Here is a 15,847-nt window from a genome sequence, read left to right as displayed (position 1 = left end):
ATACAGCAGACTCATCAGGTTGTAGTATGGCAGAGAGTTCTATACAGCAGACTCATCAGGATGTAGTATGGCAGAGAGTTCTATACAGCAGACTCATCAGGATGTAGTATGGCAGAGAGTTCTATACAGCAGACTCATCAGGATGTAGTATGGCAGAGAGTTCTATACAGCAGACTCATCAGGATGTAGTATGGCAGAGAGTTCAATACAGCAGACTCTGGCCTTAAGCAGGTCTGTAGCAGCAGGCAGTACTTCACAGACACTAACCTTTTTTCTGTAGAAGCAGACCAGACCAGACACTAACCTTTGTGTAGAAGCAGAGCAGACCAGACACTAACCTTTGTGTAGAAGCAGACCAGACCAGACACTAACCTTTGTGTAGAAGCAGACCAGACCAGACACTAACCTTTGTGTAGAAGCAGACCAGACCAGACACTAACCTTTGTGTAGAAGCAGAGCAGACCAGACACTAACCTTTGTGTAGAAGCATACCAGACCAGACACTAACCTTTGTGTAGAAGCAGAGCAGACCAGACACTAACCTTTGTGTAGAAGCAGACCAGACACTAACCTTTGTGTAGAAGCAGACCAGACCAGACACTAACCTTTGTGTAGAAGCAGACCAGACCAGACACTAACCTTTGTGTAGAAGCAGACCAGACCAGACACTAACCTTTGTGTAGAAGCAGACCAGACCAGACACTAACCTTTGTGTAGAAGCAGACCAGACCAGACACTAACCTTTGTGTAGAAGCAGAGCAGACCAGACACTAACCTTTGTGTAGAAGCAGACCAGACCAGACACTAACCTTTGTGTAGAAGCAGAGCAGACCAGACACTAACCTTTGTGTAGAAGCAGAGCAGACACTAACCTTTGTGTAGAAGCAGAGCAGAGCAGACACTAACCTTTGTGTAGAAGCAGAGCAGACCAGACACTAACCTTTGTGTAGAAGCAGAGCAGACACTAACCTTTGTGTAGAAGCAGAGCAGACCAGACACTAACCTTTGTGTAGAAGCATACCAGACCAGACACTAACCTTTGTGTAGAAGCAGAGCAGACCAGACACTAACCTTTGTGTAGAAGCAGAGCAGACCAGACACTAACCTTTGTGTAGAAGCAGAGCAGACCAGACACTAACCTTTCTGTAGAAGCAGACCAGACCAGACACTAACCTTTGTGTAGAAGCAGAGCAGACCAGACACTAACCTTTGTGTAGAAGCAGACCAGACACTAACCTTTGTGTAGAAGCAGACCAGACCAGACACTAACCTTTGTGTAGAAGCAGACCAGACCAGACACTAACCTTTGTGTAGAAGCAGACCAGACACTAACCTTTGTGTAGAAGCAGAGCAGAGCAGACACTAACCTTTGTGTAGAAGCAGACCAGACCAGACACTAACCTTTGTGTAGAAGCAGACCAGACCAGACACTAACCTTTGTGTAGAAGCAGAGCAGACCAGACACTAACCTTTGTGTAGAAGCAGAGCAGACCAGACACTAACCTTTGTGTAGAAGCAGACCAGACCAGACACTAACCTTTGTGTAGAAGCAGAGCAGACCAGACACTAACCTTTGTGTAGAAGCAGAGCAGACCAGACACTAACCTTTGTGTAGAAGCAGACCAGACCAGACACTAACCTTTGTGTAGAAGCAGAGCAGACCAGACACTAACCTTTGTGTAGAAGCAGAGCAGACCAGACACTAACCTTTGTGTAGAAGCAGAGCAGAGCAGACACTAACCTTTGTGTAGAAGCAGACCAGACACTAACCTTTGTGTAGAAGCAGACCAGACACTAACCTTTGTGTAGAAGCAGAGCAGACCAGACACTAACCTTTGTGTAGAAGCAGACCAGACCAGACACTAACCTTTGTGTAGAAGCAGACCAGACCAGACACTAACCTTTGTGTAGAAGCAGAGCAGACACTAACCTTTGTGTAGAAGCAGAGCAGAGCAGACACTAACCTTTGTGTAGAAGCAGAGCAGACCAGACACTAACCTTTGTGTAGAAGCAGACCAGACACTAACCTTTGTGTAGAAGCAGAGCAGAGCAGACACTAACCTTTGTGTAGAAGCAGAGCAGAGCAGACACTAACCTTTGTGTAGAAGCAGAGCAGACCAGACACTAACCTTTGTGTAGAAGCAGAGCAGAGCAGACACTAACCTTTGTGTAGAAGCAGACCAGACACTAACCTTTGTGTAGAAGCAGAGCAGACACTAACCTTTGTGTAGAAGCAGAGCAGAGCAGACACTAACCTTTGTGTAGAAGCAGACCAGACCAGACACTAACCTTTGTGTAGAAGCAGAGCAGACCAGACACTAACCTTTGTGTAGAAGCAGAGCAGAGCAGACACTAACCTTTGTGTAGAAGCAGAGCAGACCAGACACTAACCTTTGTGTAGAAGCAGAGCAGACCAGACACTAACCTTTGTGTAGAAGCAGAGCAGAGCAGACACTAACCTTTGTGTAGAAGCAGAGCAGACCAGACACTAACCTTTGTGTAGAAGCAGAGCAGACCAGACACTAACCTTTGTGTAGAAGCAGAGCAGACCAGACACTAACCTTTGTGTAGAAGCAGAGCAGACACTAACCTTTGTGTAGAAGCAGAGCAGACACTAACCTTTGTGTAGAAGCAGAGCAGACCAGACACTAACCTTTGTGTAGAAGCAGAGCAGACACTAACCTTTGTGTAGAAGCAGAGCAGACCAGACACTAACCTTTGTGTAGAAGCAGACCAGACACTAACCTTTGTGTAGAAGCAGACCAGACACTAACCTTTGTGTAGAAGCAGAGCAGACCAGACACTAACCTTTGTGTAGAAGCAGACCAGACCAGACACTAACCTTTGTGTAGAAGCAGACCAGACACTAACCTTTGTGTAGAAGCAGAGCAGACCAGACACTAACCTTTGTGTAGAAGCAGAGCAGACCAGACACTAACCTTTGTGTAGAAGCAGACCAGACCCGACACTAACCTTTGTGTAGAAGCAGACCAGACCAGACACTAACCTTTGTGTAGAAGCAGACCAGACCAGACACTAACCTTTGTGTAGAAGCAGAGCAGACCAGACACTAACCTTTGTGTAGAAGCAGACCAGACCAGACACTAACCTTTGTGTAGAAGCAGACCAGACCAGACACTAACCTTTGTGTAGAAGCAGACCAGACCAGACACTAACCTTTGTGTAGAAGCAGACCAGACCAGACACTAACCTTTGTGTAGAAGCAGAGCAGACCAGACACTAACCTTTGTGTAGAAGCAGACCAGACCAGACACTAACCTTTGTGTAGAAGCAGACCAGACACTAACCTTTGTGTAGAAGCAGACCAGACACTAACCTTTGTGTAGAAGCAGAGCAGACCAGACACTAACCTTTGTGTAGAAGCAGACCAGACACTAACCTTTGTGTAGAAGCAGAGCAGACACTAACCTTTGTGTAGAAGCAGAGCAGAGCAGACACTAACCTTTGTGTAGAAGCAGAGCAGACACTAACCTTTGTGTAGAAGCAGAGCAGACACTACTTCCTGGGGCTGCAGACAAGTCAAAGGAGAAAGAAGAAAGAGAAGATACACATTCCAGGAAGCACAGGGATTTGTTTTGAGCTTCACATCATTACAGGTCTAACTCAATTTGTAAGGGCAACCTAGTCTCCCGTGATAGACATCACACCGGACCACCTTTCACAGTTCACAGAAAAACAGTGCTCAAGTTTAGATGACATCACACCAACATGCCATTTCCTGGAAGTCTGGGTCAGTCTGGGTCGGGTTAATTTTTAGCAAAGACTAGCTGGGGGGGAGGGTTTATATGCTTGTAATATTCTTTTAACTAATTGCTCCCTTTTTCTGCCTTTCCTTCCGTCTCTCTCCCTTTCTCTCTCGTTCTTTCCCCTGTCTGTCAGCTGGTGAACAAAGGCCCCAGTGGTATTAGCCACACAGTGCTTCAGCTCAGTTGTCCTCTCAGTGTTCAGGGCCAGGGTCTCCTCTACCCTCTGGAGATCTCTACTGAGGGACCCCTCAACTGCACCACCAACCACTCCATCAACTACATGCAGCTCAAGGTGAGCAATCAATCATTGGAATGTCTTTTGATGTATGACGGGGGAAAGTTATTTTAATGTTTTAATGTTTATGTTAACACTTGTTTGCAAAAAGTTGCTTACACATGTGCAAGAGTACGGCAAGTCACTCATTGTCTCGCTCGGTCAACATAGACACACACACACACACACACACACACACACACACACACACACACACACACACACACGCGCACACACACACACACACACACACACACACACACACACACACACACACACACACACACACACACACACTCACACACACCCTTCTCAGGGTCACATGAGGCTGACAGACATCTGTGTGAGGCTAGAACACTTCAGAGAGACGGGCACTGTGAAGATGTCCCACAGGTTCTAATTCAGTGTGTGATTAACAGTCTCTACACCCACCTCCACCCTCCCTGCCCAGCCAGCCCTAACCAGCCCCACCCAGGACACCATCCCCACTAACACTTTGATCTCTCAGCACTTCCCTCAGCTCAGCACAGCTTGACGAACCTCTTCTGTACTGATACACTCACTCAACTTCTAACATTAGGTCCCCTTCTGCAGGGTTTAAGCCTCAGGTTTTTCATGGGAACCGATGACTCTTGGGTAGTCGCTTGTTTCCGCTTTAAACTTCTAAATGGCCAGATGCTGAGATGAGGCCGGAGAGGTTTCCCATTTAGCTGTGATCTGATTTTCTTTGCGCACTACAGTGTGTTTCTATGGGAAACCATGTGAATGAGACCTCACATTCACTAGATTAATAACAAAGATAATGATGGGTCACTAACTTCACTCCCTATATTGACAGAAAGGGTGGTGTGCTCGTCTCCCATGTGTGAGGTTTCTGTCTGTAATGTATTGACCTAATGGGTGGTCTGCTCGTCTCTCATGGGTGAGGTCTCTGTCCTAATGGGTGGTGTATGTTCTTTCCCTCGGTCTCCTCAGCTCCAGCAGTCGTCCACAGAGCAGCCTCCCCTACTTGTGCCCGGCCAGGATCACCACATCGAGAGGAGAGACGTCCACAGAGACCAGCTGGCTGAGCACACTAACCTGGTGAGGCCCTTAGCAAGGACAGATGGCGAGAGTTATTGGAACAGTGTGCTATTAATGCAACTGGCTTTTTGAGTGATGAGTAGCGCTTGTTGTTGCCTCTGGTGGTATTTCATGTTGTCAAATATTTCAAATAGTTCAAAACAGGACAAGTAGATGGAAGTGACTAGAGACTTTCCTTTGGAATAGAGCTAAGCTGGAGGGTTGAACCTCTGCCTCTCTGCTCCTCTGAGTTGCCTGAAGCCATGGCATGTATTGATCTGGGACAGTGGCTCTGGCCCTGCTCTTGGAAAGCCTCCTGGGATTGACTAATGAGGTTATAAGGTAATTGAGAGGAAGGGGTCAGAGGGCGTGGGGTGGTGGTGGTCCCGCTGTGGTGATTAACATTAAAGGGCTGCAGGGAGACTGGGAGGGTGGAGCTGGGGCAGTAGGGACATGGAAATAGGGGGATCTGTGGGACCCGGGGCATGATGCGCTGGTTAGTTCACAGACCGCCCTCTAATTTTCCACTCCGTGGTGTTGTTAGTGTAAGTACCACTGCCCCTGGCACACACTGGCCCTATTGATCCAACCAGCACCGGGAACAGGTAGCTCTCCCTCTGTTCTCCCCCTCATTGGTCTGTCACTACCCAGAGTGGTGAAAGAGGTCTTTGTCCCCCCCCGCCTGTCGCTCTTAACCGCCCCTCGTTTATCAAGCCTGCCCGATGACACGTTTCTATAAAGGCCGCCATTCTTTGTTTCACTCTTAGCACTTCAGTTTCTATGCTGAGTTGGAACTAAGAACAGACGTCTCTGTTAAAAAAATAAGTTTCAAGAGAAAGTGTGTTAGTGGTCAGAGCTGTGCATAATGCCGTTGTATGGGCCCTTGATTGAATCTGGTTGTAGTAGGGGACTGGTAAATGAGAGAGACCCCTCGCTATGTCTGGCCTTGTCCTAGAAAACCTGTAAATGAAGTAGCTCTGTGAGCTTTGTCTCTAAATGGCTTTTAGAACAATCTAGGAAAATGTAGATTGAATTATTGTTTACATTCATGTCACACAGTAGCTGCCATTGTACACTTCAACACACACACACTGCAGGTCTATTATATAGCCAGTCACTGCTGTTCTACTCATTGTGGGAACAGAAGCTTCCCTCCCAGCTCCTGCCCCTGACCTCGGCCACCCCACTAGGGAGGATCTGGCGCTCTACCATATCCAAATGGACCATTTCCCCAGGCCTACCAGAATCCCTTAGCCTCCCCCAGCCTCAGTTAGCCTCCAGTTTTAATCAAGTGTAATATTTTGGAAACAATTGTCTGTCTGTCTGTCTGTCTGTCTGTCTGTCTGTCTGTCTGTCTGTCTGTCTGTCTGTCACTGTAATGCCGTTATTAAGCCTGTCTTAACTGTAAGGCCCTGAGGGAGGTTACAGGCAGTAGGGTAGGTACTGGGTTGTGTACTACACCCTCTCCTCCTGCATTCATTTGCCCTCCTTGGCTCTTGTCTTAATAGGCAAACTAATTCGCTCCCGCAGGAAGCCCACCAAAACCGCCCAATCCGGCCGGGGTGGTCTGTCTAACACGCCAGCATTAAAAGTCAGTTTGTGGAGGTTTACAATGCAAAGCGCCCAGCTACCATTATGAGGATTTAATTAAGATTGTGTATTCTAACAGTCTTGTGAAAAGGGAGCTGGTGGTTGGGCAATAATGTTGAGCGTTGACTGCATGCTGGATTTTTACAGTCTCATGACATTCACTCAATCTTTCTAATTGGAAGCAGCCCTGCATTGGATCATAACATTGACCTCTTTGTTCTATTTATTTGGCCTGCAGAGTTAACATTGCCCTTACTGCTCTTCCCACCCACCCCCTCCCTGTTTACTGACCTTCACGTCAGTTTTTAATTCACGCACTTACAGTAATTACTGTTAAATTAAGCCTGACCGAATGTCAAATTAAGTTTGTTTTGTAGCTGTTTGGTTTTCCTTGCTGAGGACAGCAGTTTTTGCATGGCATATCTCAAATGATGGCATATTTCATGTCATTTGTTAAGCCTTAACCCACTCTCTCTCCTCCTCCCTCCTTCTCTCTCTCTTCCTCCCTCCCTCCTTCTCCCTCTCTCTCTTCCTCCCTCCCTCTCTCCCTCTAGTCCTGCTCTAATGTAGAATGCTGGACGCTGCAGTGTGACGTTGGTCTTCTGGAGAAGGGGACCAGCGCCATCCTCAAAGTGCGCTCACGCATCTGGGCTGAGACCTTCATCGAGGTACGTACCGTCCCGTAGGGACTGGAGATGAAACCAACCACTCTGCATACAATTGCTCCCCCACATACCTTTTTCAAATTGCGATTGAAGAGTGGATCTTGGTCAGGTTCAGATGCAGAGATTAAAACCAACCCGACAGAACTACTGGCCTCCTCTCAAACCCACTGCACATGTAGATGCATGTTTCTGCCAGATGACATTGGCACTGATTGCGTGAGACGGACTGTCTCCGTTCACGTTGTCGTCTGTGTATTTTCTCATGTCAAGGTTTGGCTGAGTATAAGCAGAATGATTCCTTTAAGCATCTTACAAAGACAAAAATCAACACTCAAAACCTCAAATTCAAGACTGTGAAAGATGAATGTCCAGTCAGACTCACACATGGGATTGTATTGACTAGATGTCGGTATTAATGCTAGCTCAGAGCGAAACTCTGCCAGTGTGTACTGTCTCAAATAGTTGGCCCAAATGAAGGGAAAGTTGTAGCTAACAGAGAGTATCATTCAAATCTAATTTCAATAGTCGTATGTGTGTGTGTGTCTGTAGTGTTATCGTGTTCTAGTTAGAGCTGGATGGTATATGTCCACAGAAGCAGTTGTGAGAGACCTTACACACAAAGCCTATGTGTGAGTGCATTAAAAATTCATTAGCTGGTGGTCGTGGCTTCTCATAGGATTGGAATGTCAGAGGGGTTTTGTGAGAGACAGCCGGTCTGGAAATAGAGTTGCATCTCTGGGCAGCACACGACCGCCACCTACTGGATACAAGACAAAGTGCACCCATTACCAGTCCACACTAGCCTCGCTAACACATATACAAGCTGCAATTCCCCAGTACTCCTACACTAATTATTTGCAGAATCACAATGAATATCCAATCTGATCCAGTTCCTGTTGTTTTGCTTCCATCCTCAGAGAGCATACAAAGGGTATGTGCTTGAGTGCCTGGCAAGATTCAGTGTAATCAAGATGCCCTATGCCATCTTACCCAAGGAGCTACCAAGTGGATCTAAAAAGGTAGGTCTATGTGCAATACACCCATGTTACCAAACCTCTCTATGTTACTGTTTTGTTAGTCATGCATTACCATACAGTATGTCAAAGTTTTGTACATCACTCCGCTGTTGGGAAACTGCAGGAAGCCTGGAATCGAGGCTATTATAGTATAAGTGGTGGTCATGACTAATTCTCTGCCCCCTCCTCAGGTGGTGACCCCGGTGGTGTGGAACAAGCCGGACAGCCAGTACTCTGTGCCAATGTGGATCATCATCTTGGCCATACTAGCTGGACTTCTTCTGCTGGCACTGGTGATTTACGTCCTGTACAAAGTGAGTGGTCAGGATGGTGCTGATGTTAACATCAGGCAGAGTGGGCGGTTTCCAACTCTTCAGAACGTCCCGGATTTGCCTTTATAACTAAGACTTGTACGTCTCAGGCCAAACTCCATCTTGCTCTTAGCTCAGCCTTCTCCAGGCCTAAATGTAAGGCTGTCTGGCGAGACGAGAACCTCATTGACATATGAAGATTTGAGACGATGTTATAAATATTATATTCAGTTCAAACTTTTTCTGTCTTTTTTTCTTTCTCCCTCCCAGCTTGGCTTCTTCAAGAGGTCGCTACCCTACGGCACGGCTATGGAGAAGGCCCAACTCAAGCCCCATGCTACGTCTGAGGCCTAAACACCACAGAAGGATTAAAACAAGCTACTTTGTTGTCAAAGAACCAAAGAAACCTAGATACACACATGATTGCAACAGAGAAACGTGGTTCATTTAAATGTCCAGAGAGGATCAGACTGCAGTTGAAGAGTGAGGAAGAGGAGGAGAAAAGACCACTGGAACTCCACTGTACTGCACTAGAGGAAGAAAACCCTAAGAACTCCAAACCAAATGAATGTTTTTAATTTAATATGTGTTGTTTTGTTTGTCCTCGTCGGGGTTGTGGTCGATCACCAAGATGAACAGTGTCACAGTCAGACAAACAGGCCTGAGACTTATTCCTATTTGAGTTGAAGTCCAAGACGAGTGACTACAGAAGATGGAGAATGGGAGCCCTTGATTAGCCCAGGATGGAGGAAGACGCTTGGTTTCTCCCTCGACATCTTTTAAAATAGCTTTTACTTCTCTTGGATCCCTGTGAAAGATAATAATGTTTAAGTCTTTTTAATTGCCTTTGTTTTGGTGCTAAAAAGTACAAATGTGCTCAGTGCTTCAAACGGGATGGCCACATCTTTCTTCTGGTGTCGAGGGGAGTGAATACCTCTCTCTTCCTTTTTGTAGCATTAAAGAATCACAGCCGATACTTTCCCCACCAAAGACCTGGAAACTGCATGATCAGGGTTTCTACCCATAGACAGATGATTGTGTCTGTATCATGTTGCCAAACTCTCTACACTTTGACTTTTTACCTATGAACATTTCTACCAAAGATTTTTTACAGTCTCGTCTGTTAATGTTTTATGTAAGATGTAAGTGCAGCCCAAGTGCTCCAGTAATGTTTGTCAGACTCCTCTGTTTTATCTAAACCTATCTACATGGCTTCTGCCCGCTTCTGAGTGGTGGACATGCAGTGCTTGGTTCAGTTGTTTTGCACACAAAGGAAATCTACTGATGACTAACAAGATGCCAAAAACAGACAGGATACTGACTGACTGATCTTCCTACGAGTTTGACATGAACTGATCACGTCGTGTTGATCCATGTTCGTTGTGACAAAATTAAAGCATTGCCTCAAAGTCGTCTGGGACTTGACTGGATCCACCACCATGGGCCTGTGAGATAGATCTCACTAACAGCTTGAAACAGTGTGGTGCTTTGCCAGAACTCTGGCTGGTGACTTGTAAGCAAGGTTTCCAGACGTTGCTTGTGCTGCAAGAGGCAGTATGGAAATTGGGTTGAAGCAAAGGCCATCCAGGTATATCCTCAGCCTTGGTGTGTAATGATGTCTTGAAAGTCAATATATACCTATCATGTGTGTTGCCAACAGAGATCAGGGAAGTTGCAGTACATTCTGAGTGGGTTGCTAGCAGGTCAGGGCTCATTCCATGTGAGTGTCAGGGAAACAGCCAAATGTCCAGTCCCTACACATTTGGCCTCGATCTTAGTGTGCTGCAAGCATCTTCACTTTGGTTGATTTATTTTATTTTATTTGATGCCCTTATGGATAAAGAGAACTGACTATGAGTACCAAATGCACTCCCAACACAATGCTGCAGCTTCACCCAGGGACTGAAAATATGTGGGGTTCATTTATTTGTCATGTTTATATGTAAATAAATAGTCTGTGCATGAGAGAGGTGTGTGTGTGTGTGTGTGTGTGTGTGTGTGTGTGTGTGTGTGTGTGTGTGTGTGTGTGTGTGTGTGTGTGTGAGTGTGTGTGTGTGTGTGTGTGTGTGTGTGTGTGTGTGTGTGTGTGTGTGTGTGTGTGTGTGTGTGTGTGTGTTGGACTGCGTGTGACTTCATGTGTGCATGCTCCTGTCTGTGTATGTTTTTCGTGTCAATCAGAGAGATCTTTCCCATTGCTAAGTCCGCTCCTTCCTCCCTTGCATCACTAGAGAAGGGTAGACTTGTCCAGCAGTAATGCTGATCATCGCGCCACTACAATTTGTGCTCAGGATAGGATGAGACTGCTGTTCAGGACAGCTAGGACCAGAGTAGCTATTCATTTAATGCAACAGAGAGCATGTACATACATGTCTGTACTGTATAATCAGTTTGTGCCTCTTGTAAAGGAATAGCAACTGGGCATTGGGAACAAAAAATCATCTTGTTTGTACGTGCAATATTATTTACTCTGGTTAATATCGTTTTTCTTTTTTTGTTGTTGCATTTTTTGTTATTTTCTTTGGTTTTGTTCCGGAGGAGTTGCGCTAAACCCATTGTATCTACCATCTGGTGATGAGTGTGAGATGTCAACCATACATAAACTCTTCTCGTGGTCGGAGCGTTATGGTCAGATTTTTTCTCTCTAGGTCTTTCCCATTTTTGACCACTTACATTTTGCTCCACCATTATAACTAGCCAATCTTTAGTATCGATATTTTAGATCAGTGGTAAAATATATATATATATATATATATATATATATATATATATATAACGACCTCCATCAAACCTCTGAGTTGAACTCGAGTTACTTGTGTGATAATGTATGTGCAGTTCAATTGTATCAGCTATCTAAACACAGCCATAGTGTTACACATCTGTTTTGATCTGCTATGCCCCCTGGATGATATTGGTGATTTCATTCTGCGATTAGGCTTTTCATGAGAGAGCTTTATCCAGACTCGTGGTGCAAAGACTGCTAATGCCTCTCAGTGGATTCATTTTACACATATACAATTGTTTTGAACAGTATTTGTATGACGTTAGTGTCCAGACTGAACATTTCAACCTAGGGTTATTTATATGTTGAGGATGTTTTAAACATAATCCTCTGTGGTTAAAGCAGGATACTACACTGGGTTTATCCTAGCCCCTTTTTAATCATTTTTTTCTCCTTTTTACCAAAAGTTGTAAATATATTTCTGACAAGGAGAATGTTTTTAGATCCTATAAAAAATAATTGCTTGTTGTGAAATTTACTCTCCTCATATTGGGGGGTGTTAGTCTTTCAGTGATCATTTGTATCTTATTTTATGGTTTGCATTTCCAATAAAAAAAAAATACATTTTTTTTACAAACTCATGCTTTGATTGAATACACATCATTCGGAAAATAATTTATTTAGAAAAAAATAAACGTACATGGTATGAAATGTTTTACACGTTCTGGCAACATAGCTGATTGCTAAACTATTTATTGTACACAGTTGTATTACAAAGTGGAAAAAGGTCAAAACAAACACTCCATAACTGCATGCTATAGCATATATCTCCTCTGCTGTATGTGCTTATGTAGACGGGTTACACCTCGATCACACCAACATTGTTTGGCAATTTGGTACACCGAAAGTGTGCTAAAGCGTTAGCTAACAACGTCATGAAAACGACGCACTCGCATCAATGGGGCAGAAGTCTGTATTGTGATTCAGGATGGCCAGATAGCTAGCAACAATGACAAGAAGCTGCCAGTGGGGAATCGTAGGTGGCTCGTATCAACTAGTTTTTATCTTGTTCTTGATACCATGTCTTTTTTTGAGGTGTTTTGACTGATGTCACATCTATGCTAATATAGCAAAAAAAAAATCGCTAGCTAGCTAACCAACAACTGTAACGATGTATTTGAGAGAAGTGCTCATTGTGCAAATGCATTTGTTTTCAAAAAAAATTGGAGACTAAATATAGTTTACATGTTGTCAACAATCTCAGCCAACACCGTCTCGTTTGCCCCAACCCGTATATGGCACTTGTGAAACCATAAGATTATCATACAAATAGTCTGCTATACATATGATCGTATAAATAATGACTAATGCCAAAAATATGCACTTCTTCCTCCGGAGTGTAGTGGTATCAGAAACAGCAGTCACAGGACCAGCAACACCTCTGGTAAGGCACTAGGGGTCACTAGATACTGCCAGTCGGATCCCTCCTCAGGTCCTAGTCACTTGATTAGCAGTCCAAACAGCTGCTTCTCTTGACTGCACTCTGTGTGATACTGAACAGCCCAGAAACATCCACAGTCCTCCATTCTTGACACCGGACATGCACACGAGTCTATAGAAGAGCTTGCATGTGGATTAGTATGACCATGGAGGTGTGTGTATTCCCCTGCCAACCTCTTATTCACAGGCTGTCTTATAGACCGTCTTTATACACAGAGATATGTAGATACAGTACTTATACACTGGTCTGGTTCAGCACTCAGCGCTCCATTCCCCTGGACAGTTGTGTCAGTTTGCGCTGGTTGTCGATCACTTCAAAGTTCTGAACATAGTGACGGATGTTGCTGGGATTCCGGAGAGGGAGGGACTGCTCCGAATCTGGACAAGCGACAAAGAGGGAGATTGTTTCTTAACACCTAACACAGAAGAGCTACATTTACTTAATCTCATTTGAAGCTCTGAGTGGAAAATGAGTTAAGCATTGAGGCATAGCTTACACGTGGACACCCGAATGGAAGGCGCCTCCAGAAACATTCTGTCTGCGAGCCCCTTCTGAGGCGAGGAAGGCACTGCGGGACAAAGAACCGTTGAGTGTGAACACCATGCCCCAACATTGTCCTTATTCCATTCTTTCCTACAACTTTTTCATTTTGTTGTCTTACCGTAAGGCGTGCTTCTGCACCCTCGAACGATCTTCACTGTCTTGGCAATCATGCGCTGAAACAGTGAAAAGACAAGGCGGCTTATTTAGCCAATAGTTTACAAGACAAAAAAGAGAAGATATAACTTGGGTAAGGGCCGATGTAAGAATTTGATATTTAGGCTCGACAAACTCACCATTTTCTCAAAATTGACCAGTTTTTCAGTGTAGTTCTTGTTTCCCTCGTGGATGAATGTCATGTCTAGAGGAACCGATGGCGAACAGAACAACATACTGGCTCAGTGTAGGGCCATGTAGACTTGTACTCAGGTATTGAATGCTACATCTACCACAAGAGGTTTCTAACAACGTATTCCTACTACCTTTTAGTAGCAGGGGCATGAAGGGGATGTAGGGAGGACTGAGCTTTGCCACAGCCAGTCTGTAGGCTCGGTGATTACGTGATGGATCCTGACACATTAAGAGAAATACACACACCTCTCCATTAGCTCTAGTTGTAAAGGAAATATAGGCCATAAACAACGCACATATTACAAAACACGATTCATACACACAGTGGAAATGAGGGGGAGGGATTGACAAGTGTCCTATGATGTCACCTGTTGTTATCTATGACATTTAATAGAACACTTTGTTATGAAGCGTGTACACATTAACTCACTCACCATTAACCTCTCGTAGGCACAATAGACCCTTTTCGTCTTACTCGGCACTCTCTTTCAACAACAACAACAACAACAACAACTGTTACTCCTCTGATATCCATTTCACATATGTTGTAAATAACATACATTGTTATTATAAGCTATCCTAAAAACGTAGGTCATTGTCCCCAGCAGGCCTCACCTCCCAGGTCTTGTAAAGTCTCTGTACAGCACTGTTGCTTAGACCAAACATCACAGCAAAGAATGAATTGAGGTTTTTCTGCTCCTTCAACCTGAAACAGGAAACACAGCCAGTAACAGCTGTGGGAAGACTAAACGTATACATTACCAAAATGGTTATTAGAGCAACAGTGTCTACAGACATTGCCAATATTTTATCTGGATATGAAAACATGATTTCTGCTGGTATGTTGAATATTTTTTGTATATAGAGTGTTATTGTACAAAATCACCAATATACCAATACTGCTCTGTAGGGATATTTACCCCTAAGTTAACATAGTCATTAATCTGCAAGTTACAAGGTAAACTGTGTCTTAATTTAAGTGAGACTCACATGGCGGCCATCTTGATAAACTTCTTCAGCAGCATGGCTCTCTTCATCAGGTCAGCACACAGACACACCTCCGTCACCACCCAGTACTGCACCTCGTTGAAGCGATGCACAAAACGCTCCAGGTTAGCTGTGGTGGCGCCTTGGAATTTATGTCGCCCAAATATATAGTACACTAGTTCCACCTGGTGGGGGAGAGACATTCATTTACCATCCGTATGTACTGTGGCACATTAAACACAGATCCAAAGTATTTGTATGTACCTAAATGCAGGTATATCAAGCAACCATCCAATGGACTAAACCTTCAATTTGGCATAACATTTGAACTTGACTTGAACTTGATGTCCTTGTCAAATAGGTATTTTGACAACCTGGTTAAATAAACTTGCATAAAAAGAGGTGTGTGTGTCAGATGAACACGTGGCCAATACAGGGTAGTAGTGTGTCAGGTGAGGAGTCGACCTGATGACTGATATGATGCTGCAGTAACAGTTACCAGAGAGAGGATGCCTCAGACACATGCCTGAGTGACAGATAGCGAATCCTTTAGGCCTGTTTATACCTGATGCTAAAATGTGTCCTGTGCCCACTTTTTCAGACAAGTGTAGATGATTCAAAAACATTTTGTTAACCGATTGTGATCAGATCTTACAAGTGTCAACAGACCAGATCAAGACAAGATCAGGACAAATGATGCACGTTAGAGTATAATCAGGGCTACTATTGTTGTTCTGAGACAGACTGAGACAGCTCACATCTGAGTCACCAGGCCTTGTCAAACCAGCTCCCCACCACGGTGCATACCCACATGTGAGATAGATGTCATACCCTTAATAGACCTGTACATTCGAGTCATTTAGCAGATGCTGTTATCCAGAGCGACTTACAGTAGTAGTGACTGCATACATTTTCAAACTTTTCTACCTCATTCTTATTAACTAAGCCCTTTTTTTCAGGGAAATGGGGCATACTGGTGATACTCGGTATTTAAATCTGGGTAGCAAATGATCCCACTTAAGTGCCTATTGCAGCATACGTCACAGTTTCTCCTCTTTGAACTC

At 44.5% G+C, this 15,847-nt stretch overlaps 2 protein-coding genes across 10 annotated transcripts in view; one reads left to right on the top strand and one right to left on the bottom strand.

Moving 5' to 3' along the window:
* Positions 1 to 12,041, top strand: part of itga5 (integrin subunit alpha 5) — a 56,354-nt gene extending 44,313 nt beyond the window's left edge. For both annotated transcript variants that reach the window (XM_036947020.2, XM_090202997.1), the window contains 6 exons: positions 3,901 to 4,059; positions 5,017 to 5,124; positions 7,248 to 7,361; positions 8,276 to 8,377; positions 8,566 to 8,688; positions 8,956 to 12,041. In XM_036947020.2, coding sequence (XP_036802915.2) covers positions 3,901 to 4,059; positions 5,017 to 5,124; positions 7,248 to 7,361; positions 8,276 to 8,377; positions 8,566 to 8,688; positions 8,956 to 9,039 — 690 coding nt within the window. In that variant the 3' untranslated portion in view covers positions 9,040 to 12,041. The remainder of the gene's footprint in view (positions 1 to 3,900; positions 4,060 to 5,016; positions 5,125 to 7,247; positions 7,362 to 8,275; positions 8,378 to 8,565; positions 8,689 to 8,955) is intronic.
* A 26-nt stretch (positions 12,042 to 12,067) lies between these two features.
* The window catches only part of rapgef3 (Rap guanine nucleotide exchange factor (GEF) 3), a 44,940-nt gene continuing 41,160 nt past the window's right edge, over positions 12,068 to 15,847 (bottom strand). For 5 of the 8 annotated variants that reach the window (XM_021566108.3, XM_021566110.3, XM_021566109.3 and 2 more), the window contains 8 exons: positions 14,787 to 14,968; positions 14,412 to 14,502; positions 14,231 to 14,281; positions 13,928 to 14,015; positions 13,742 to 13,806; positions 13,567 to 13,621; positions 13,402 to 13,473; positions 12,068 to 13,282 (listed from right to left, as the gene is read on the bottom strand). In XM_021566108.3, coding sequence (XP_021421783.3) covers positions 13,164 to 13,282; positions 13,402 to 13,473; positions 13,567 to 13,621; positions 13,742 to 13,806; positions 13,928 to 14,015; positions 14,231 to 14,281; positions 14,412 to 14,502; positions 14,787 to 14,968 — 723 coding nt within the window. In that variant the 3' untranslated portion in view covers positions 12,068 to 13,163. The remainder of the gene's footprint in view (positions 13,283 to 13,401; positions 13,474 to 13,566; positions 13,622 to 13,741; positions 13,807 to 13,927; positions 14,016 to 14,230; positions 14,282 to 14,411; positions 14,503 to 14,786; positions 14,969 to 15,847) is intronic. The other 3 variants (XM_090202999.1, XM_090203000.1, XM_036947022.2) reach the window with 1 other exon arrangement.

The sequence above is a fragment of the Oncorhynchus mykiss genome, chromosome 16 (assembly GCF_057628025.1).
Source record: "Oncorhynchus mykiss isolate SJ-2025 chromosome 16, ASM5762802v1, whole genome shotgun sequence".
Lineage (NCBI taxonomy): Eukaryota > Metazoa > Chordata > Actinopteri > Salmoniformes > Salmonidae > Oncorhynchus > Oncorhynchus mykiss.
This window is presented reverse-complemented; position numbering and strand designations above follow the sequence as displayed.